The 23,929-nt window shown below is 37.8% G+C and overlaps 1 protein-coding gene across 1 annotated transcript in view; it reads right to left on the bottom strand.

Annotated features, from left to right (window-relative positions):
- Positions 1 to 864: 864 nt before the first annotated feature.
- The window catches only part of LOC132142234 (receptor-type tyrosine-protein phosphatase delta-like), a 53,242-nt gene continuing 30,177 nt past the window's right edge, over positions 865 to 23,929 (bottom strand). The window contains 29 exon segments of the mRNA XM_059551941.1: positions 865 to 1,717; positions 3,049 to 3,184; positions 3,523 to 3,677; positions 3,822 to 3,947; positions 4,318 to 4,444; positions 4,578 to 4,756; positions 4,946 to 5,231; positions 5,873 to 6,027; positions 6,979 to 7,098; positions 9,275 to 9,450; positions 9,855 to 9,978; positions 10,220 to 10,317; positions 12,221 to 12,336; positions 12,446 to 12,457; positions 12,829 to 12,989; positions 13,263 to 13,472; positions 13,580 to 13,673; positions 14,736 to 14,992; positions 15,412 to 15,509; positions 15,967 to 16,602; positions 17,514 to 17,631; positions 18,005 to 18,028; positions 18,728 to 18,921; positions 19,243 to 19,389; positions 19,392 to 19,538; positions 20,836 to 20,977; positions 21,063 to 21,205; positions 21,317 to 21,898; positions 22,666 to 22,935. Of these exon segments, the coding sequence (XP_059407924.1) occupies positions 1,649 to 1,717; positions 3,049 to 3,184; positions 3,523 to 3,677; positions 3,822 to 3,947; positions 4,318 to 4,444; positions 4,578 to 4,756; positions 4,946 to 5,231; positions 5,873 to 6,027; positions 6,979 to 7,098; positions 9,275 to 9,450; positions 9,855 to 9,978; positions 10,220 to 10,317; positions 12,221 to 12,336; positions 12,446 to 12,457; positions 12,829 to 12,989; positions 13,263 to 13,472; positions 13,580 to 13,673; positions 14,736 to 14,992; positions 15,412 to 15,509; positions 15,967 to 16,602; positions 17,514 to 17,631; positions 18,005 to 18,028; positions 18,728 to 18,921; positions 19,243 to 19,389; positions 19,392 to 19,538; positions 20,836 to 20,977; positions 21,063 to 21,205; positions 21,317 to 21,898; positions 22,666 to 22,935 (5,102 nt within the window). The 3' untranslated portion in view covers positions 865 to 1,648.

The raw sequence follows: 23,929 nt of genomic DNA, 5'->3' as shown, positions 1-23,929 counted from the left end.
GGACATCCAACTGTGAAAAGTGAAAAGTCTTTTAAAATCTCATTTAGTTTGAGGCAACTAGCTCTGAGTTTTGAAATCCCCTTTTCGAATGCGTCCTCACCAGCATGAAAAACTGCCTTTTCGTTGTTGGTGTTAGCACACTAACATCATTAATACGATCATAATAACACTGATAAACAAGAATAGAAACAGTAACCGTTACAAATGAACGTTTCCTGCAGCGGTGTGGACTATTTCCTCTTGCACACTCCATTAAAATTTCAAATAGAAATAATTTATAATAGCTATTATATGTGTAATGGAATATGCAGTTCTTTTAGCCAAATATAGATACAATAAACGTATGTCCTCTCAAATATGGACACATATTGGCTTTCAGTAATATTGTCTAGTCATCTTGGCAGTACTTTACTTGATGAATAAATCACCCTGGTACTTAAATTTGGTCTTGATGTGAAATATATATTAAAATTCACTCTGATGGATGTAACTGAATTGAATTCATTTGTACTAATTATCTCTTTTTTTAAATAAAAGCAGGTTCATATCCATAAATGTGGAACATATAACTTAAATAGAGAACCATTTTAAACATGTGACTATAAGGCACTACCAGTGTAAATGATCCATTGTTATTGTTTTAAACATGTCATGTTCAGATAGTTTGTGCCATTTGGATTTCCAAACCTGATTTAAAGCATCTGTTTTGGTAAGTTTAATAATAATAATAAAAAAAACTCTTTAAATGTTACTGCAATCAGTACTTTTCGTAACTTAAATGCACTGACAAGTACCTCACTCACATAGTATAAATATCAATTAATACATTGACTGTTTATATATATATATATATATATATATATATATATATATATATATATAAAATGTGCTAATATGCATAATAACATTTTGTTTTATACTTGATATCATATAGGAATAATGAGACGATATAATTACAGTGAGAATATCTCTAATATTTGAGTGGATTTAACCTTGAAGGTGTGGTTCACGTTTAATATTGCACATTTGTTTTTAAACAAATCTCCATTTTCAGCTTGTTCATCTGTGATAGATATGCACGTATATATCTAAGTGCGTGTGCTACAGATAAACGAGCAGCATACTAGCATAAGCACCAATACTTCGGCTGTGGCAGAATTTCATTTTAAGTGAGTTGGTGGATCTACTATCCACAAACTGGTGACAAAAACAGTGGAAACTCTAAACCTGGACTGCATTCCTCAATGAACCGGGGCCGGGGGGTTGTCTGGTGTTGAATGAATTCTGAGAACTAAAAGTATCATTAAATAGTTTGACTGTTGTCTCCTCCCTTGCTTTTGGCATCTCATTGGTCTGTCGAATCGGTCCAGACAGCACATGCGATTTCATTGGTTCTGTTGGCTGGTTGCCAGAGTTTGAATCCACCCCAAATATGACTCGACAACTTTCAGCTATATGAATGGAGCTACAATTTGTTGTGACAATTCTGTATCCCAGCTGCCCTCCCTCTCTGTCTGGCTATTAAAATGTGTGCTGTCGAGAGAAATCGAACAGACTCTTGAGCTGTGAGCAACAGAAAGAGACTGTCAGACTGATCAGATGCAGGTCTCCGTGTGTGATGATGTGGCCCTTGGTCCAGAGGAAGGTTTTATGTTGCATAGTGATCAAAACTGCCCAGGTATTCCAGCGCTGCTCGATAGCAGAACTGGTACTGCTCCTGTGGAGGGCGCGCACACACACACACAAACATAATTTGAGCCGAATCTCAGAGTGCTGATCAGTATACTACTGAAAACTGTTTAATAAAAAAAAAATAAGAAGGTGAATTAAACTTTGTACATTTTTGTGATATTAGGAAGCCGTAATTATGAGAAATAAAGTCAGTTTTATATGTGAGGTGAAGAAACAATTATGCAAAATAGTTGCAATTCTGTGATAGTCGTAAGTTGTGAAGATACAAATATGCTAAATATAAAGTCATTATAAGGACTAATAAAGTCACAGTTATAAGAAATAGTCAATTATGAAATGTAAAGTCACAATAATGAGAAATATATCCATAATTGTGACCCTGGATCACAAAACTGAATAAATAAGCTTTCCATTGATGTATAGTTTGGATTGGACAATATTTGGCCGAAATACAACTATTTTAAAATCTGGAATCTGAGGGGGTTGAGAAAGTTAAGGCACTACCAGTGTAAATGATCCATTGTTATTGTTTTAAACGCATCATCTAATGTTTTTGAGAGTTTGGTACCATTTGGACTTCCAAACCTGATTCAAAGCATCTGTTTTAGTAAGTTTAATAATAAAAAAACTCTTTAAATTAGTGTAGTCAGTACTTTTTGTAACTTATGTGCACTGACAAGTACCTCACTCACGTAGTATAAATATCAATCAGTACATTGACAGTAATGTGTTAATATGCATAATAACATTTTGTTTTATACTTGATATTATAGGATTAATGAGACGATATAAAGTTGTCCAAATGTAGTTCTTAGCAATGCATATTAGTAATCAAAAATTAAGTTTTAATATATTTATGGTAGGAAATTTACTAAATATCTTCATGGAACATGATCATTACTTAATATCCTAATGATTTTTGGATGAAAAGAAAAATCTATAATTTTGACCCATACAATGTATTTTTGGCTATTGCTACAAATATACTCCAGCGACTTAAGACTGCCTTTGTGCTCCAGGGTCACAATTATTATAATAAGTGTAATAAGTAATTGTAATTATGAAATATAAAGTCTAAGTTCAAAAATAGATGCAATTAGGAACTATAAAATTGCTGTCACATTTGTGAGAAATAGTTGCAATTCTGAGATATGAAGTAACAAAAATAAGTAATAAAGCAGTTATAAGATGTAAAATCACAGTTGTGAGAAACAGACCAATGGCTTTGCATGTTTAGCTATGGAATATTCAATATTTGAAAAATGCTTGTAATCCGTTCTGGAACTCAGAGTAGTATAAGAAGAAAGACTTGAGTACTGCATCATGCATCATGTGGGTTGCAGTGTGCAAGCTTACCTCCGTCTGCACCATGGCTGGTCTTTGAGTACGCAACATTTTGACAGTCTGGAAGATGTCTACCACTCCTTCATAACGCATCCTCTCCAGAACTATACTCAGAGTGATAAATACACCTGTCCTCCCAACACCAGCGCTGCACAAACACATCACAGAAAACAGTACACCGAGCCATACATTAAGATCATTTGATTCATCTGATTGGCATTTTGAATCATGACTTTTTTTTTTTTTTTTTTTTTTTACAATGATTACTTGTACTATAAACATATAATCAAGTCATTTGATTCAAATCTATATATTTCATTTTCTATTGACTTGGTAGCTAACTTTGCAATAAGAAGTAGAACATACAGTCAAGGGAGTTAATTATCACAAAATAAACCTCTTGTCAAATGCTTTCATAAATCAGTCTCTTGCTGAAGACGGACTACTAAATTGAACACAGGCTGAAATACATTGTCAGTTCTCTACCTGCAGTGTACTGTGATGGGCCCGTCCTGACCAAACTGCTCTTTTGTTTTGTGCACTTGACCGATGAAATCAATGAAGCCTTCACCAGATTTTGGCACGCCCTGCTCTGGCCAATCCGTGAACTGAAACTGCCGGACTGTTCTAGACTGACCGTCCTAGTAGAGAAACACACCATGAGAGACAGACAGTGGATGTTTCATCCAGAGGTCTGTGGAAAAGTTATATAAACCATGGAATTGTGTTTCAAGCATTATATAAAACAGTAATAATGAGCATTTTTAATGAGTGTTTTAATATACCCTTGCGTCTGTGACTTTAAACTCTCGCAGTATATACTGAGGCATGTTGTACTCAGCCATGGGATCCACCACGAAGTACTGATAGCGTGCTGACCTGTCTGATGGCCAGTACTGATGACATTTCTCCTGCATAAGAAAAACAATTCACACATTCATCACTATTACTATCGTTATCTGAAACTCAAATGATTTCAAACATTCTGTTAATTGAACTGAGGCTGAAATAAAAGGGAAAACTGGATAAATAAAAATGGAAATTAAATGAAAATGAGAAATTTTATACTAAAATAAGCTGATCCACTAAAAAAAGTCAAACAAAAAATAAATGAAACCCAAAGAGTAACATAAAAAAAAGAGCTAATTCAATATATTTATAACAACTATAATGGTATATGAATACTAAAATAACACTGAGTAGCATTCGTACCACTTTACAATGAACAATGACGTGTGTGTGTGTGTGTGTGTGTGTGTGTGTGTATGTGTGTGAACTAACCCTTCCCATTTCTCTGAGTTTAGTAAGCATAACTACTATAGTAGAATTGTGTTCCCAAAGCATCCTCCAGTAATCTTCAACTGTCTCAGCCAGCGGCCCCTGAGTCGCAATATACGCCCTCTGCTGCCTAGAGTGATGAGAAGGAAATGAAAACTTCAAGAGCTGAGAATTTCACCAGCTTACAAATATTGATGTTGCAGAGGCTTGCATTATTTTATATATTCTAATAAATATATAAGAAAAGAAGAATTGCAATGTACCTGTAGCCATCTATAAAACTGCCATTGACATAGTCTGAGCCCTCCACTCCTCTGATTGGTTGCAGACACACACGTGTGGTCTCATATGGCATGATATTGACCAATCGGTTTTTGAACTTATTGCACGGAAGGCTGGCATTGACGAATCGGGAGTTATGAGCTTTGGCATTAGCTAACCGCTGAAAAGGGGATCCAGAAATAGAAATAAGCAAATGATTTTTACATTTTTTAGCATGCACATTAAAAACTGCCAGCAACATGAAATACTACAGTATTTTATGCATTATTTATAAAACAAATGGAGCAAATAAAAACTTTTTTTTCCTGTTATTTTTAGTTTTTAAAATCTACAGGTGGGATGCACTCACTTTAAACTCCTGCTCCATTCCGCTGATGTGCTCCGGCGGTTCTGTCTGTGACAGTCTCTGGATGTAAGCGTAAAGGGTCCGTGCCGGAACCTCGGTGTTGCCGCAGTACACGGCCTCCAGCAGAGCTTCATAAATAAAGACGTACTGCTCCTCTGTCTGCACCATGTAGTTTCGCTGAGATCGCATCAGAGTCACATGACCATAAACATCTATCGTCTTCTCCTGCTTCACACGCTCCAACATGGCATCAATCACAATGAAGCAGCCCGTTCGGCCCACACCAGCACTGAGAGAGAGAGAGAGAGAGAGAGAGAGACGGAGAGAGAGAGAGAGAGAGAGATGGAGAGAGAGAGAGAGAGACGGAGAGAGAGAGAGAGAGAGAGAGAGTGCTTCTGTCACAAGCACTCACATTAGCACATTCCAGCATAAAGGTTGAATTAAAGCTATAAAATCATTTTTTGGCGATTTTCTCTCACTGAATATTTTCAAAGCTAAACATCAGATAAAAGAAGAACGAGAAACACAAATTATATATTTTTTTTATAATTATATTTTATATTTCAAAATAATTATAAGTATTTTTATTTATTTTTCTTCTTTCTCCATGCATTTTCCCCTATGCTGTTATAAATGAAAAATATAGAATAATTCGATTTATTTAATAGAAAAACTTACAGATGACTAATATTGGCCATGTGAAAAAAGTCAACTAAAATGAGAAAAAGATTACAATGAGGAAAACAACAGGAAAGAGTTGACGAGAGCTTTCTCACAGTTTTAAGGCATTTTATGTTTTTCTGGATGTCTTTTGTATTCTTATATGTATTATATGTATATGACATTTGATTGCTACAGGATTTAACAACAGTCTTACCCTTTTATGTCTGACAGGATATAAATGTGTTAACTCAATTCTGTTCTAGTTACCTGCAGTGGACCACAATGGGTCCGGCGTCTGGGGGGTTGCAGGCTTTGACCCGTCTGAGGAAGGCCAGGAAGAGAGTGGGGTGTTCAGGTACCCCCTGATCTGGCCATGCTGTAAACTGGAACTGACGAACCTCCCTTTTCTCGCCACTCCCACTCTGCACACAGAAACAACCCAATTCAGCACAGTACAGTACCACACACTAGACTAGACTAGATTTCTTCTCATCCAAGCAGCAATAGTTTTTTTTTATTTAGCATATTTCCCACATATTGTATGTGGTCCTCAATATTTAGGGAAGTCGTGGCCTAATGGTTAGAGAGTCGGACTCCCAATCGAAAGGTTGTGAGTTCGAGTCCTGGGCCGGCAGGAATTGTGGGTGGGGGGAGTGCATGTACAGTTCTCTCTCCACCTTCAATACCACGACTTAGGTGCCCTTGAGCAAGGCATCGAACCCCCAACTGCTCCCCGGGCGCCGCAGCATAAATGGTTGCCCACTGCTCCGGGTGTGTGCTCACAGTGTGTGTGTGTGTGTGTTCACTGCTCTGTGTGTGTGCACTTCGGATGGGTTAAATGCAGAGCACAAATTCTGAGTATGGGTCACCATACTTGGCTGAATGTCACTTCACTCACTTATTTAACACAATAACAGTCACAACCTCATTTCACTGATATTTCATCTGCAATACATTTTGCAAATATCTGTTCTTTAAGAGGTATGTGTAAATAGTTATTATATTATTATTATATTATAATTGTTATTATAACTGTTTGGTTATATTCAATATATTTTTGTGGTGTTGTGTTTGTGTTATATTCAGATAATTCATGCATTGTTTCAAATATCATCTATATTTCTACACTTACTGAAGCTGTACCTGATTTTCACTGATGCTTTAAAGAATACTCACTATTCGACATAGTTCAGAGCATGTTCATGTGTTTACATTCCTTTCGTTGCACTAAAACATTTAAATGCATAATTGTGTCACTGCATGGTTTATTTGGGTAGCACTTTATTTTGATAGCAGACATTCTGACAATCTTTACAGAACTTTTCAAGGGTTTCTATATAATGTTTATGTGCTGATCACTGCTGCTTTGTTACCTTAATAAGAGCAAATGTCCTGACGCAGTAGGTTGCGAGCTCCACCGTGTCCAGTAAAGTGACTTGCATCAGTCCGTATGTCTCTGTGCCTCTGCTGGGCCAGTACTGATCACATTTATTCTGCACACAGTTCAGCAGACACTTAGTAAACATCTCATTGCTGCATATGTCTCAATGTCAAAGACAACATTACAGGAGAGCTGAAGAACCAGCTGAGATCAACACTGACAGTCAGCTGCTCTTCAGCCTGGCTGCTTTCCATCAATAACAGTACTCACATGGCTATGTGTCAGTCCGCTCCCCATCTAAGTACACTACCAAGGGAGTGGATTGCCTCATTATCAAAATCATTCCAATGCACTGAACAGTTCACTCCATAGAATTGAACAGAATGCCTTTTAACCTATTTCAAACAAATTCTCATCAAAGGGAATTAGGGAATAGACTGAGACACACCCTTTGAGAGTACATTTCAGCATGCAGTGATAGTGGGATAACCAGCCAAAAATTCAAGTTACGCTTTGGCAAAATGTGTCTCAGAAGTCAGTGGGGGAAAGAGGAAGCGAGAAGAGACAGATCAGAAAAAGAGCATGTAGATGTGTAGAAGGATGAGGGGGAAAGAGGTGAGACACGGAATATCAACCATTCAAGTGAAAACTGAGAGTGGTCCAATTAGCCAAGTGAGACGTCTTGCCTTTGAGAAGAAATACGAAGGCATCTGGAGAGTAATAGACAAACAGCATAAGACTTACTCTGCTCCGTAACGCCACACAACACTCACTGAGAAATACGGAAAATATCAATGCTGTGTTTGATCAAAAAAAGTTAGTATGGTTAGTATGTGTGTGTTTTTATGGGTTTGATTAAGTGTTTTAGTATGTCAGCAGTTCTGTTCCAAAATCTAGTCGGCTGCCTACCTAGACAGCTTTTCCAAATTTTAATGTAAGAATCTTTGGTTAGTGTAACATTTTTGGTGGGTTGCAGAATTGACAAACCACCAAATAAAAAAAAGACAAAAAATCTATTGCATTTAATATATCACTGTGATTGTATAGTGAGCATGATGAACAATAAGACAAGTATAAGACAAAAATGCCAGCAATTTCTGACATGGTTTTGAATTAGTTTTATTATATCCTGCCTGTGATTGGACAAATATCTTGCAGAACAGAGATATCACCCTCAGTAACATTAACTTCTCTGACATGTCTTCACTCGACTGTTGTACTTCACGTAAGACAGATCATGTGACGGATCACTGATTTCATTCACATTGGTAGTTGCCTAGGGTCCTCTTTTTCCTGGCCTGGATTTCTAAACTGCCAAAAAATTTGGGGTTTTGGCTTTTTTTCCATATTGTTTTCATAAGGTAGTGACTGAAGATAATGGCTATTAAATAGTATGACCAATAGTATGCATGCATTGCACATAAGTGACCAATCTTCGCATGTGAGAAGGTGGGATCTACAGAGAAATTCTAAGTAATGCACGTGTCTCCGTGTCTGGTCTGTGTATATCGGGGTGTCCACTAGTGGTCTCACTTCCCCAAATAGTCACCCTACTGCAGGCACTACATTTCCCACAAGCCTTTGTCTGGATTCATCACTGTTAATTGCACACCTGTTAATTGCACTCAGCTGTTCCCACTTTCATCATTTTCACCTGTCCATATATACCCTGTTTGTTTCATCATTTTCATGGAGTCCTTGGTTTATGTCACCCTGCTTTTTCGTGTTCTCTAGTGTTTTTTTCGTGTTTCTTGTTTTGGACTGCCTTTCTGTTATTGACCTTTTGCCTGTTTGGATTTCGATTTTTTGGATTCCCCTATTAAAACACTGCAACTGGATCTCTCGTTTTATGTGTGCTTCCGTTACAACATACATCTACACATAATGCATAAGGAAAGCAGAGCAAAAACCCAGACATTTTTGGCAATTTAGAAAAAAAGGGGGATCTATGGTCACCTTATAGTCACTCCCATAATGTTGCAGCTCATTTGCAAAAAGTTAAAATTTATTCAACTTTGTTCATTCTCTGGACACATCATCATCCTGCTGAACATCACCCGAAATCACTTAAGTTTAACTGAAAGGGCATGACTTTCGTTCAAAGTTTAAACAAAAAATTGTTAGCTGGGTAACAATAGAAGTATGTTTTGTGTGCATATATTTCAATGTGCTGCCTATATACTGTACTAGATTAGATTTTGGAACAGAGACTGCATGTTTCTGTCTGGAAATGAATGATGCCACATGACTCGAGTGTGGTCTGTATCTGTGTGATTTAGTGCTCTCACCCTGGATTTCTCCTCAAGTTTGGTGATCATGATGATATTTGCCGTGTGTTGTTCCCACACCAACCTCCAGAAGTCACTAAACGTGTCTGGCATGGGGCCCTGGGTGGCGATGTATGCGCCCTGTCGGCGATAGCCATCTATGAAGTTGGCGTTGATGTAGTCCCCTCCAGGAACACCTGCATAACAAGAAAAACTGCATCACTTTCAAACTAACAAGAGAAAAAAAACCTATAAACTCAACATGCCTTTCATAAATTCTATTAGGTGTAAATGAGAGTTTTGATTCAGTTCTATTATTAAAGCTTCAGATCTCAGAAGTGCAATGTATATGTGATTTTAACTGGAAAAGACAAGATCTGATCTTAAATATTCCGCAAATGTATCCAGTAAAGTTGATCTTATATTTATAATGTTTTATTTTATTTCAGCTTTATTTCATGCACCAAAATAATATGAATGGGTAATAACGTTCTCATAGTTGATTTCCCATTATAGCTCCTCTTTAAGATTCAAAAATGTGATATTTCACTCAAATACACAGAAACAGCAGTACTGACATACTGAGCACACACGCTCTCACCATCATGGTTGGAGAGAGCTACTCTGGTGTGGTCGTAGGCGATGACGTTGGCGTATCTGTTCTTTGGCTTGTTAATCTCAAGGTTAGAATGTTCCCATGAGAACTGCTGCCCGGGATCAATAGACTGCAAGAGAGAGGCGCATCATGACTCACACTGGACATGCCTGTACTGTACTGTACTTCACATTACAAACATCACACGGCCTGTGCAATGAAATCAGCACTCACACAGAAAAAGTACTCAAAGGGTGTTATAGTGGTGTATGTAAAAATGTGGTGGTAATATACATCATTCATGGGCCGATCTGTTTTTAATGTACATGTGTGGGGTGTGAATGTACGTGCATTTGTGTGTGAGATCTGACCTCATACTCTTGAGAGAACCTCAGGCTGTCATTGGCTTTCATCCTCTCTACATGAGCTGGCAGTTCTGAGACGGAGACTGGAGGGTGGCTGGTCATGCCTGTCAATCACGTGACACAAACACACCACTTCAGACGCTGAGAACACCGCACACTACTGGACAGAGAGTGCACTGAGCAGTGTGAGGGAATGTTAGTGATCTCATCTACGTTTTTGCACTAGCATTCATGCGTGTATGTGTTTTGAGGAGAAAACTGCTAAAAGAAGTTAACACTGTAAAGCCCGATATATAAAAAATATCATTTAACAATTTTTTTTTAATGTCACAGTTTATTCGACAATAAAAAACATCTAAAATGTGTTATGAAATAAGAGAATTTGAAGCTCATACTCGAGAAGGGGGAAAAAACACCTCAGTTTTATTTAAAGGCCCAAACTGTGAATAAATATGCAATTTGGCGCAGTCACTGGTTTTTATATGGCCAAAAGTAAAATGAAATTCTAGTTTTTAATGTAAATGAATGAGTTTTTTTTATAACAGTAAAGCAGTCTACTTACAAAAAAATGCATATAAACCTCCAAATAAAAGATATAAGATATTTATACAAGATATTTATATAATAAAAGATATTTAAATTCTTAGATTTATGATCAAAGCTCTGCAGTTTTAGTTTTAATACTTACATTTTAACATGATTTTTCTAAAAATAAAAAAAACATAATGATACGTAGAAAATCAAGTAAACCTAGCTGCTTCAGTCCAGTAAGTGTCCATCCTGAAATATTACTACATATATAAATTATTCTCACATTTACATTATTCAAATGAGTAAATATTTCACAGCAGAAAGACACATGTACCATGACCCCAAGGAGAAAGTTTTTCAGTTTTGATCACGCAGATAATTTAGAGGCCTAATTTCAAGCTAGAGTGATACACTAGGCATCTATAAAAAAAAATAAAAGTTTTATTTAAATAGAAAAGCTCATAGTCTGGTGAAGAGCTGTAGGTCATTGAAAATGAATTTACATTTTAACCTACTCAGCAGAAAAGAATACACAAATGTTATATTCAATTAAGTAAACAGCCTCGCAGATTTTTTTTACAATTATTTCATGATATATGTGTTCGTTTGTTTTTTTTTGTAGGAAGGGACTGGTCTCCACCCAGACACACATTCCCATCTAAACACATCTAAAATCTTTAGAAATAAAATCTGAACTATACTGAATGTGCGCAGGGGAGGGTATAGATTACAAGACGGTCAGAAGTATTAGACGAGATGTAATAAACAAAGAGACAGCTGAATAAGATCAAATTAAGCTTAAAGCAGAAATCAATTTTGCTGCATTTAGAATATCACTGAGAAGAGTTCATTTCAGGTCTGCAATAGTTGCCTGTTCAGCAAAACCAAGATCAACATTGATTCAACACTGAATTACTGTAATCTTTAATATAGCTGGTTTTATTTAGCCGTAATTGTGTGCACGTCTGTGTGTGTAGATCAGTTTTTGCCATTATTGTGGGGACTAAATGTCCCCACAAGGATAGTAAAACTTGAAATCACCTACAGTACATTGTGGAGGCCAGCCAATGGCCCCCATGAGAAAACATCTTAATATAACACTAAATGACTTAATGAAAAGCTAAAAATGCAGAAAGCTTGTGTGAGGGTTTAGAGGTTAGGGGATATAAAACATCACTGGCTAAATATAAAACAAAGAAATCAGTGGAAAGTCCAACACATGCTGGTTACTAAAGCCAAAGCGGTTACTGAATATGTGATGATGGCAGTTAAGCATTCAGTACAGACTCCGAAAACCACAACTAACTTGATAACCGTCGATAACCGATGATAGATGCATGCAAACCTAGGAAAGAGACAACACTGTGTTGATACAGACAGTGTGTGTGCATCAACGGGGGACTGAAAGTTGATTCTTCAGCACTCTGTACCTGTGTGTGAGTGTGTTTGTGACATGTCTTTTCATCAGCATATTACCAGCCGTTGGGAAGTTGATTCTACGCAGCTCCACTGGGTCAGATGGATGCTGGGAACTCATGGCTTTACTGCTACTGGGAAAGCTGCACTTCCTGCCCTCCAGCTCTGCCCGCTTCCTGTAACATCACACGCGCTGGAGCATTAAAGCAACACTCACTTAGCAGGAAATAGTTTCTATTGCATTTCAGTCATAATTAGATTGAGAGAGAAACATAATACACAGACCTGTCTGGTTTGCTGGTTTGTGCATGGATAAAGCGAGGGGAGAAAAAAGAATTAGGGATAAATAAAATCAGCTTCTGCTGAAGTAAAATAGAAAGCATCTATCATTTCCATCCCTTTGCTTATTACCCTCTCATTCTTTTCCATTTCCATTCAAATGAGTGAATCGTGATTCATTCAAAGGGGTTGACTCGAATGAATGATTCACTCACAAATGCTCCGTTTTTTAAGTTTACACAAGCAATAGCTAGGAGATACAACAATTCAGAAATACGTAGAGCAGAGCAGAATTAAAATGTATGATTTTTCTATTTTAAATATTTAAATTCCCATGAATGCCATCAAATTCTCAATCACTCTTCTGCTCAGTTCTCTTTCTCTTTCACCTTTTAAATAGGAGGATGAGGATGACAATGCTAATGATGAAGATGACGGCCAGCACTGGCCCCACCACCCACAGAAGCCCCTCCTCCTCGTCTACGATTGGCTGCGGCTCAACATCGGAGAACAGCACGACATCAGAGAATGGACTCGTGGAGTACAAGGTCTGTCAATCAAAGATCGAACAGACACAAAGCACATTACCATAAATTTATTTCAAATGGTAAAAATGTGTAAAAAATTCTAATATAAAAATATATATATATTTTAATGCATTTTATGTTTTGCCCCAAACATTTTGAGACATTCACCCCTTTTAAAAAAATAATCAGTATATCATAATTTGAGAAAGGATGCACACACGGTGATGAAATTATTATTCTTATTATCATAATGGACCCCAGAATACTCCAACATGAGAGAGAAAAGAAAGACTTACGTTCTGGCCCAGTTCAAGAATAGCCAGCACGAAACACACACACTCCTGTCCGTTCACAAGAGGTCGGTTCATGAATGCTCCATACACACGTCCGTCTCCCAGTTTGAATTCAGCTGGAAGATTCTGGAAATGAGCGCTGATGTATGGTTTTGCCTCCGCCTGCCTCCGTAGACGCACAGAGTGACCGGTGCCATTAATCTCCCTCAGCAGCTGAAGAAAGCAGAAAACAGGACAAGCACACGAGCTGAGTTAATCGTGAGCGACTTGATCAAATTGTACAAAATATTGAAATTACAACCTCAGCAAAAATGTATTACCTCATCAATGTTCATCTCATCTGGATCACTCCATAAATTCTGGAAGTTTCCTCCTCTCTGCCTCTTCAGAGGGACAACCACAATGTAGAAACCCCTTCCAATAAAAACATGATATTATATTATTATGGGTGAAAGAAAAGTCTGGCTTATTTTTATATGAATTTTTATATATATATATATATATATATATATATGCATTGTGAAATGATAAAATTCCGACAAAAATCATCAATGAAAATAATTTTTTTTTTTTAGGTCAGCATATACAGTATATAGGGTTAGGGGTTTATATATATATATATATATATATATATATATATATATATATATATGTATGTGTGTGTGTGTGTGTGTATGTATGTGTATATATACACACACATTTATGTATATTTTATTCTGCAAGGCTGCATTTCAGAAAAAAAAAGATAGTAAACACTTCTACATTATTACAAATAAATACATTCTAGATTAATGAATTTTACATTATTACAATTATTTGAAAATGTAAAAAATGTGTTCTTTTGAACTTTCTATTCATCAAAATTCTGCAAAAAATATTATGTTTACATAAAAATATTGAAAACACAACTGCTTTCAAAACTGATAGTATTAATAATAAATGTTTCTTAAGCACCAAATCAATATATTATAATGAATATATTACAAATAATACATCACTGACGACTGGAGTAACGGCTGTCGAAAATTCTGCTTTGCCATAGCAGGACTAAACAATACTACAATATCTTAAAATATATCAAAAAAGAAAACTGTTCTTTAAGTGACATTCAGCCAAGTATGGTGACCCATACTCAGAATTTGTGCTCTGCATTTAACCCATCCGAAGTGCACACACACAGAGCAGTGAACACACACACACACACACTGTGAGCACACACCCGGAGCAGTGGGCAACCATTTATGCTGCGGCGCCCGGGGAGCAGTTGGGGGTTCAGTGCCTTGCTCAAGGGCACCTAAGTCATGGTATTGAGGGTGGAGAGAGAACTGTACATGCACTCCCCCAACCACAATTCCTGCCGGCCCGGGACTCGAACTCACAACCTTTCGATTGGGAGTCCAACTCTCTAACCATTAGGCCACGACTTCCCCGTTTTTAACTTATTGAAAAGTTGACTTTCATTAGTATTTTCCTGACCTGACATTAGCCTGTCCCTGGACAGTGGGCAGCTGCAGGTTAGCGATGCTCTGAGAGCTGGTCTTGTCCAGCAGCTGGGGTTTCCCGGTCAGCAGGTTTGGAGCCGTCATGGCTTCTGCACGGTGCTGCAGGCCTCCAGTGCCATCAGCTTTACTGGTCAACAGGAAGGTGTAGAGAGACTGGGGCTCCAGCTTAGTCACCAACTTCTGCCCGAGCCGCCCATCCACCTCCACACTCTCACCATCACCATATGAGATCTAACAGAGAAAGAGAAATCAGAAGAGCAAATAAGCAAAAAATGCATACTTAATCAGCCAAGACTACACGTGTTGTGGCATAAACACAGTCGAGGAGGGCAGAATTAGATTAAGACTGACACTTCAGACACTTGCTAACATGCACACGCTCACACGTTTATACAAACACGTTTATATCATACACAATGCCATCTCAATATGTTGCATGAAAAGGTGGTAATGGAGGAACTGCACACACACACACACACACACACACATGTTTGTTTTTATACTGAGCTAATGATATCGTCTGTCATCTAAGCCAGTGATTCTCAACCAGGGGTCCGGGGTCTACAAGCGGGCCATTTAGATTTTCAACACAACCTGAACCATGCACACGCACACGCATACACACGCATACTGTATTTTGCAGTACTTACAACGAGAGACTGTGCTTTATTACTGGTGGTTCGTGACTCCCAGCTCAGCAGAACTGAAGTCTTCATAGCAGCTTTCACTTTGAAGTTCACGGCAAACACTAATTAAGAAAGACAGAGAGAAAAACAACAGATCAACACATCACACATCAATACTTCAGCTCACCCGAGCAGAACCTCTGGCCTCCGACATCGCTAAAGCATTCATGAAGAACATCAAAGAATATTTCCAGCTGTTTCTACTAAAAACATTTTCAGCAGAAAAAAGCTAGTCACTTTTTCTTCTCATAGTGCTGACAAGAATTCATCACTCCTTTCCAAGAGCTCACCTTTACCACAGCAGTCTTACCAGATAATGGAGCAATCCATATTCACCTAGATCCGTCTACAGAAAGATTCTCACCTTTTATCTGGACTTAATGGACATCGCCAAATATGAGACTCAGACCGACAAAGACCAGACAGAAACAGAATAATGAAAATGTCGTGATTTTGTTTAGTAAGGGTTGCCTGACTGTAAATGTTTGTGTGTGAGGATATACAGTACGTGAGTCCTACCGTCCCGTGCTGGTTGTGTTTTGATGGATATGGGGAGACTATAGGGCCCAGGGCCATGTTTGCTAAGCACACACACTCTCGCTACATACTCAGTATTTGGACTTAGGCCATTTAGAACCACTGTGGCCTCCGAAACGTCCGATTCCATGGCAATGTCTGTGCCGTTACCATAAGAGACAGCGAACCACACGTGGTAAACTTGGATACGGTCAGAGCTTTTTGGTGGCTCCCATCTCAGGATCACAGATGAGGAGTTGATGCCTTCAGCTGTTAAGTTGGCCAAATGTGGAATGGGTTCCTGTACGCTCACATTCTGAGCATCTGTTGTCCCCAGGGCTGTTACCATGTCACCTGTAGTTGTTTGCACCACGTTTGGTGTTAGAAGTGTGACCTGAGTGCTTGAACCGTAACCCCATATAGTACGGGCCGCAAGTGGGAACACATACAGCACCCCTGCGCTCAAAGATGAGACGGTGTAGCTGTGTTTCTCAGCGTCTGAGTCTGAGGTCGGGTCGGCCTGGCCGTATGAGAGCCTGTAACCCAGCACAGGGGACAGACCAGCAGGAGGAGGCTGCCATTTTAGCAGGACAGAACCATCCTCTGATGGAGCGACTGTAAGAAGGGGCAAACCTGGCACTGTGGAGTAGAGAACAATAATGTAGATCAACACTGAATATGTAGCACTGCAGCAAAGATATGTGTTGGGTAAGTGATACACTTGATTTTGTGGTTACTTCAACAATTAGTTCAATCAAAAAACCCAAAAGAAGCAATACCAAAAAGAAGAAAGTTGCAATCCTCTTTTCTATGGAATTACAATGAACTGGGACTTAAGATTTCAAATTTGAAAAATGACTCTTTGAAATGTCCTTATGAATGAATTCACTGAAATACTGACATTCACCATAGCTTTAATGAGTGAAGTAATTATTTTATCTGATCACAAATTGGTTGAACTGTAAGGTCATGGACTCTAATGTATCTAGTATCTAATGATATGCATAAAAAATCTTGACATCCACAAAAGCTTTCCTAGGTGCATTTTTAAGTTAATAGAAGTAGTATGCTTTTCAGTGAATTATTTGATGCAGTTGGGACAAAATCAGTTTGAATGTTTATTTATGAATCAAAAAGTTGAACTCACTGACTCAGTATCCTGAGATATTCACTGAAAACATTCAACATCCACGGTAGTGAATAAGTGAATCGTTTGATCCGGCTCACAGAATTGGTCTGAATGATTCGTTTATATATCTTATCATTTGAAACGAATCAATATTCAGTGATATTCGCTTAAAATCTTGACATCCACCATTGCTTGCCTTGACATATTTTATTGTTAACAGAAGTAGTCAGATTTATTGGAAAATTTATCCAGTGGAAATCTATTCAGTGAAACCTTTGAACCAGTTCGCAAAATTGGAAAAAAAGATAAGTAAATGATTTCCATGATTTTGGGTGTTCATTCTCTTTAACATTGAGATAAAGATAAAAACAAGTGTGTATACCAATCATTAACGTGTATGTATGTGGGAGTGTGTACACACATGATGGCTTAGTTCTGATGACAGTAGGTTTGCTGCGTGCTCCATCGCCTTTTGAGGTGAATGCAGTCACAGTCACAGAGTATTTCGTGTTCGGCCACAAATCAGTCAAAATCAGGTCCTAATTAACACATACACACCTTATTAAAACACTTATTTAAAAAATATATATATATATCCTACTGCACCACATATATTCATATCAGAGACTGAATAAGGTGGACAAAAAAATATTGCAAAATTAATAGAAATCACAATGCTCAATTACAGAGAGACTGTTATTTTAGCACAGCATCTATAGAAGCTATTATTGTTATCTTATCGATTTGATTTTTCCCATTCAAGTATAGAAGCCTTACATGCCTACTGACAAGATGAAATAAGATTAACAACCAAGATGGCCGCAGAAGGAACTAATTTGCCTTGAAGGGACTTTTATTCATGTAAATATACGTATTAAAATTCTGGGTCATGTTCAAAGTAGATATACTCACATATTGTTTTGACTCGTTCTGTGGCTGTTTACAAAAACAAGACACAGATAGTTAAAATTGAAGTAAATGCCAAGATGTAATATGATTATTCACAACAACACAAAGAATAAAAGTCTACTGAGAATAAATAGTGTGAAAGGTTTACTGGAACAATTACATGGTGGTTTTAAGGCTCTTGGTTTTCGAGATTGTTATCAGAGGTTCTGTCCTAGCATGCGGATAATAAGCATATACTGATGTTATCTGATGATTTAGGCACATTAAAGTCCATTTAGAGAGCATTAGCTGAGCTAAGAAGCCTAATTACTGACAAACAAACAACATGATCGTCCAGATCAAGTGATAGATGGCATCTGCATCATATTTCTAATATATGTGAGTGATTCTTCAATTAGTGGCACTACTTGAAACCTTGAAAAATAAAAAACATCTATGAAACAACTATGTGATGAAAATATTCATCACATGTCCTTGATCAAGTTCATTTTGATATATGCGATGGAGTGAATATTTGGATAAACCTTGTGCCTATTAACAAAACAGTTAGCTAGCAGTAAATTATGTATTTACATGTATTTACATATGCATTGAATTTTTTTTTACACATGAATACACTGTAAATACATATAAATACATACATATCTATAATACATATCTTCAAATTTAAGTGTGTGTGTGTGTGTGTGTGTGTGTGTGTGTGTGTGTCTGTGTGATGTCTCGTACCTGCGGGTCTCTCAGTAGGAGTTCCCTAATTCTAGGAGAGACTGTTCTCTCCCCTGCTGCTCGTCTGGCGTATGTCACATGGTAACCACAGATGCTTCCATGCTGTCGCTCAGCAACTGGAGGTTTCCATGAGACTCTGGCAGAGGTGGCGTTTAAGACCACCACATCCACACCCCGTGGCGGTGCGCTGGGCACTAAAGGATATTTTAGTAAAGGACATGCAGTCACACCTGAGCTTTCCTTCCAGCTCACAGGAGAAGGACAGAAAAGGAAAAGAGGTTTGGTGTAAGGGTTCAATTCATTGAGCTTTTACCATGAAAAGGGATCTGAGCAGGGTGCAAAAAAGCAATTATTTATGCAGATGGAAAAATCCTTAAAGCAGGAAAATCCAAAGAGGATCTTGGGAAGTCAGGAATACTGCATTCAGTTGTTTCAGAATAAGGCAAATGTTGGGAGGACAAATGTGTCTTTGGTAGGTCAGGGGGTCAAATTAAGGCACTGTCATATAGACATACCATCTTCCTCTGTGCAGATCAATATCGGTAGGCTCTCAGGCCCTTGATCTGTGTCAGTGAAGGCAGCAACTGTCACGGAGTACAGGGTCCCTTCCTTCAGCCCCTCTATCCGGTACCGGAAACAGTTAGACGGGATGTCCGAGATCATTGTACAAGGTCTTTCTCCACTGCCACATATCGGATGGAGTATCCAGTTATGCTTGCATTTACATCTGTAAGGGGTGGAGCCCAGCTGAGCAATAGACTTGTGGAGGAGGGGCTTATGCATGTGACTTCCTGGGGAGGGGGCATGGACTCTGATTGGGTGGTTAGAGAAGTGGGCGGGTTTAAATGTGTGTTGAAGCAGCGATGGTTAGTTTTAGTGTTATTGTGAATGTGAATGTGTGGAAAGGAAATGAAATCATAGGACAAGACAAAAAAAGACGAAATAGACATAAAATGCTGTGGTAAAATAAATTAAGACATCAAACTCCAAATGACCTGTCCACATATGGTAAACTGACATAAAAAAGAAACAAATACTTTTAACATAAAACTTACTTGTTTGACTCCTTCTTTCCAGATCCTTTCCTGCTCTTACCTGCTCTCTACACTCATCCACCTACATCTGTCACTTTGTTAGACAGGAGGGATGACATTACCAAAAGCAGACTGCTTTGTGTTATACGTGAATGTGTGGACCAGTTTTGGAGAGTTACCAACTAAACTCACTCCAATTTCCATTAACCCGACAGCTGTTTTTTTAGTTTAGTGTATTGCTTTCACAGTAACAAGCAATAATTGCCAACAGTAGCAATGTGTCCAAAGCTCTGCAGCTAAGTGAACAAAGGTAATAAAAACATGCTCTCTTAAACTCTGCTCTTCCATGTGTAGCATGGGGAAACTGATTCATTTAAGTGAATCTGATCATACTGATAGGTACACAAAGAGGCTCATGACTAATTTAGTTAAATGCTGCTGCTTATTATTTTGTACAGTTAAAATTTTTCTAAATATACACTATAAATTGGGTTGTAGTTATAAGTTTATTATCTGTATTATCTAATTATGATAAATTATTTTGTTTATTGTATTAATTACCTGTTAAATTTGGATGCTGTCATCCCATAGTTTTTATATCCTTGTTCAAAAGTTTACAATCAGTGAGATGTTTTAATGTTTTTGAAAGAAGTATCTTATACTCACCAAGGCTGCATTTACTTGATGAAAAAAAAAAAAAAAAAAAAATAATGCTGTGAAATATTATTACAATTGAAAATAACTGCTAACTATTTTAATATATTTTAAAATGCAATTTTTTCTTGTGATGCCAAAGCAGAATTTTCAGCAGCCATTACTCCAGCTTTTCATGTCACATGATCCTTCAGAAACATTTCTTATTATTATCAATATTGAAAACAGCTGCTTAATATTTTTGTGGAAACCATGATGCATTTTTTTCAGGATTCAAAGGATTTAAAGTTCACAAGGGCAGCATTCTTTTATGATATTATACATGTCTTTACTGCCACTTTTAAAAAATTTAACTTAACAAAAATGACAACTTCTTCCAAAAAAAGAGCCCAAACTGTCTGCAGTCTGCACAGTACATACGTGTTTGTGGAGTCTGAACTGTGATTTCACTGGTGAACGCTCCTAGGCCGTGTTTACTGCGCCCTGCTAGTTGAAATATGTAAGTGGAAAACGGCTTCAGATTCTTCAGCAGATAACTAGAGCTGGGATCAAATGGTATTTTCTGGAAGATAGAGGGTTAAAGTAATTAGCATAAAAGTGGACACTACAAAAATGAAAACATTTTGTATGTGTGCGTCTGTGTGTACCTGCTCTGGCTGGTCTCCAAGCCTGTAAATGAGCTCATAGCCAGTGATGGCATCTGTGCCGCTGTGAGCAGGAGGGATCCACGACAGAAGAATGCTAGTCTCTGATTTCACCTCTGCCTTCAGCTCTGTGGGCTGGGATGGGACTAGAAATGAGAGGAGGAAGAAAGATGATGCTTGGAGAATGATGCAACACAAACAAAATAGGCTGCAATATTAGAATCTATAAAATAATCCTAACATCACATTCTGCACACCTCCTGTTCTGGCAATGATGTGCAGATCGTTGGAAAGAGGTCCATCTCCCACTGCGGTGAAGGCGAGAACTCTAATATAATAAGTTTTGTTCGGTGTCAGGTCTCGTATGTTCAAAAAATTGGCCCCTCGAACCATTTCCTTCTCCCATTGGTTCACAAGCAGCGATGAATCTGACGTGTAATACACCCTGTAACCAACCACCTGACCGTTGGCTTCCTCTGGCTCCTCCCACTGCACCATCGCCGTGGAACCACTCAGCATCCGACCTCTGACGCGACGAGGAGGGGAACTAGGCGCCTGTTCGGCCGTGCGAGCTTCCACCGTCTGACTCGGTGGGCCGCGGCCGATCGAATTCACCGCCATAACCCGGAAATGGTAGTGTGAGTAGGGGCTGAGTCCACCCACGCTGTAACGAGTTGTTGCTATGGCATCAATTTCTTTAAAGGGGTCGGTGGAGGAGGCGGGACGATACTGGATGATGTAATATGACACAGGAAGTGGATTTCCACTGTCCCACATTAGAGTAATGCTGGTGGCAGATCGCTCCATGACAACTGGAGCTCCTGGAGGATTGGGAAGGGCTACGGAAGGAAGGAAGCGATGGATAAATTAGGCAAAAATAGATTTTAAATATTAAATAAACATTTAATAATAAACATATTTATACCCTCACCTGAGGTCAGTAACATGCACTTAAACTTTTACTAAGGATGCGTGCATTAAACTGATCAAACGTGACATTACAGACCTGTTATTTTAAATCAGTAATATTTCACACTATATAACTGTTCTACTGCATATGTGATAAAGTAAAAGCAGCTTTGGTGACTACTTTCTAAAGCATAATTAAAAAAAACAACAACTTTTTTTATCATTTTCATTTAATATCATTACATTACATCACATATGGTAGCAATTTAAGGCATCATGTGAAGGTTGTTCCAAAAGGCAGCAATTATACTGCCTCCACTGCCTCCTAAAAAGCTATTTTTGGCCAAATTAAAGCAGAAATAGATTTTTTAATTTTTTTCAGGGAAGACAATCTCAATGCACGGAAACAAGCTCAGTCAAACCAATAAAAATAAGATGGTGAATAAAGGGAGAGAAATGTTGATTTTGTGTGCTCTCAGAGTGAGTTGTTGCCTTTGAAGAGTGTTCCAAGTCATCGACTTTAGTTAGCCAGGCATTAGACAGCAAGGCCGCTCTCCAGGCTTTGGAACAATCATCAGCCACCCTGCTTCCTAAATATTGGCTCTGCCCATGGAACATATTGCTTAACTAAATGGTTTCACTTTCTTCAATAACATTATGCATTTTCAAAGAATCTTTTAACATCACTCCTGCGTACCTTTAACTGTGATCTGAGCAATGGTTTCAATAACTCCGAGAGTCGACATGGCCACACACGTGTAGTTGACAGACTGGCTTACATCTGTGAGCTCTAAAACATTCCGCCCAATAGGCATGTCATCTTCTGGAGTCAAATCCTCTGATCCCAGCATCCACTTGACATATGGCATGGGAACGCCCACTGCCTGACAGGAGATATTCACACTACCTCCCGGCATGATCTCATAATCCATCGGTGGCACTGAGAAGTGAGGAGGGATGCGACGCACTGAGGGTGTGAGAGACAGTGAGCCATTTAGTAATTCATGCTAAAGACATTATTAATGCTACAGAGAGCATTGGGTTGAATAGGATACACCCTCAAGATGTTGTACGCCGCAGGATATCAGTCTGTGTTGTACAGAAGAGTGGGATACGATGTGGCTGTGTCTCCTCTTTTATGTGCCAGACTTTTTGTGACGTGACTATATAATTAGAAAGGACCCATCAAATACAGCTCAACATACATATTCCACATGGCAACTCAAATTATTTGAATGTTAAAGCAAATTTATTTAGGTTTAAAAATATATTATACAAGTTGGTGAACTGCTAGAGTACAAAATCAGGAACATTTTGCTAAGGACTAGCCATGAAGAATTTAAAGACAATTGTTCTTGTGGGGTAAAGTGTGCCAGACAAATTCAAGTCTGCTTTATGGAAATGCTAATAATATACAAAATAAAACTGGGAAGCATCAGTCATTTTTGTTAGTTTTCTCATTTATGTTAGATTTCTATTTTTTTATTTGTTTATCTTAAATTGTATTCTAAATCATATTTGTATTAAATAAAATTGTTAATTCATGCTAGCTCAGGAGTGTTAAATAATTAAATGTATTTAACGTAATATAACTTTATGTAATATATACATTTATTACTGTAAAATAACTTTTAATTTTAATAATGCCAGCAAATGTAAATTAACATAAACTAAGATTAATAAATGCTTTAGAATAATTTTTAATTATTGGTTAATATTAACAAATGGAACCTTAGTGTAAAGTGTTTTATTTCTATATAATACTTAAGCATTTTTTTGGTTCTATGTTAGGGCTGCTTTCTTGTAATTTCATTAAGACACCATGAAATATATTATATATACTATATAATTAATTTTCACTCCACTGCATTAGATTTTTTTTGGGAACAAATCTTTACCCTTCTCTCCCCTGTTTATAAATTGTGAAAATACAAAAAATGATGGTGCTGCAATGTCTAAGT

Source organism: Carassius carassius, chromosome 6 (assembly GCF_963082965.1).
Source record: "Carassius carassius chromosome 6, fCarCar2.1, whole genome shotgun sequence".
NCBI lineage: Eukaryota > Metazoa > Chordata > Actinopteri > Cypriniformes > Cyprinidae > Carassius > Carassius carassius.
The sequence above is the reverse complement of the archived record's forward strand: the minus strand, read 5'-3'. Positions and strand labels throughout refer to the sequence as shown.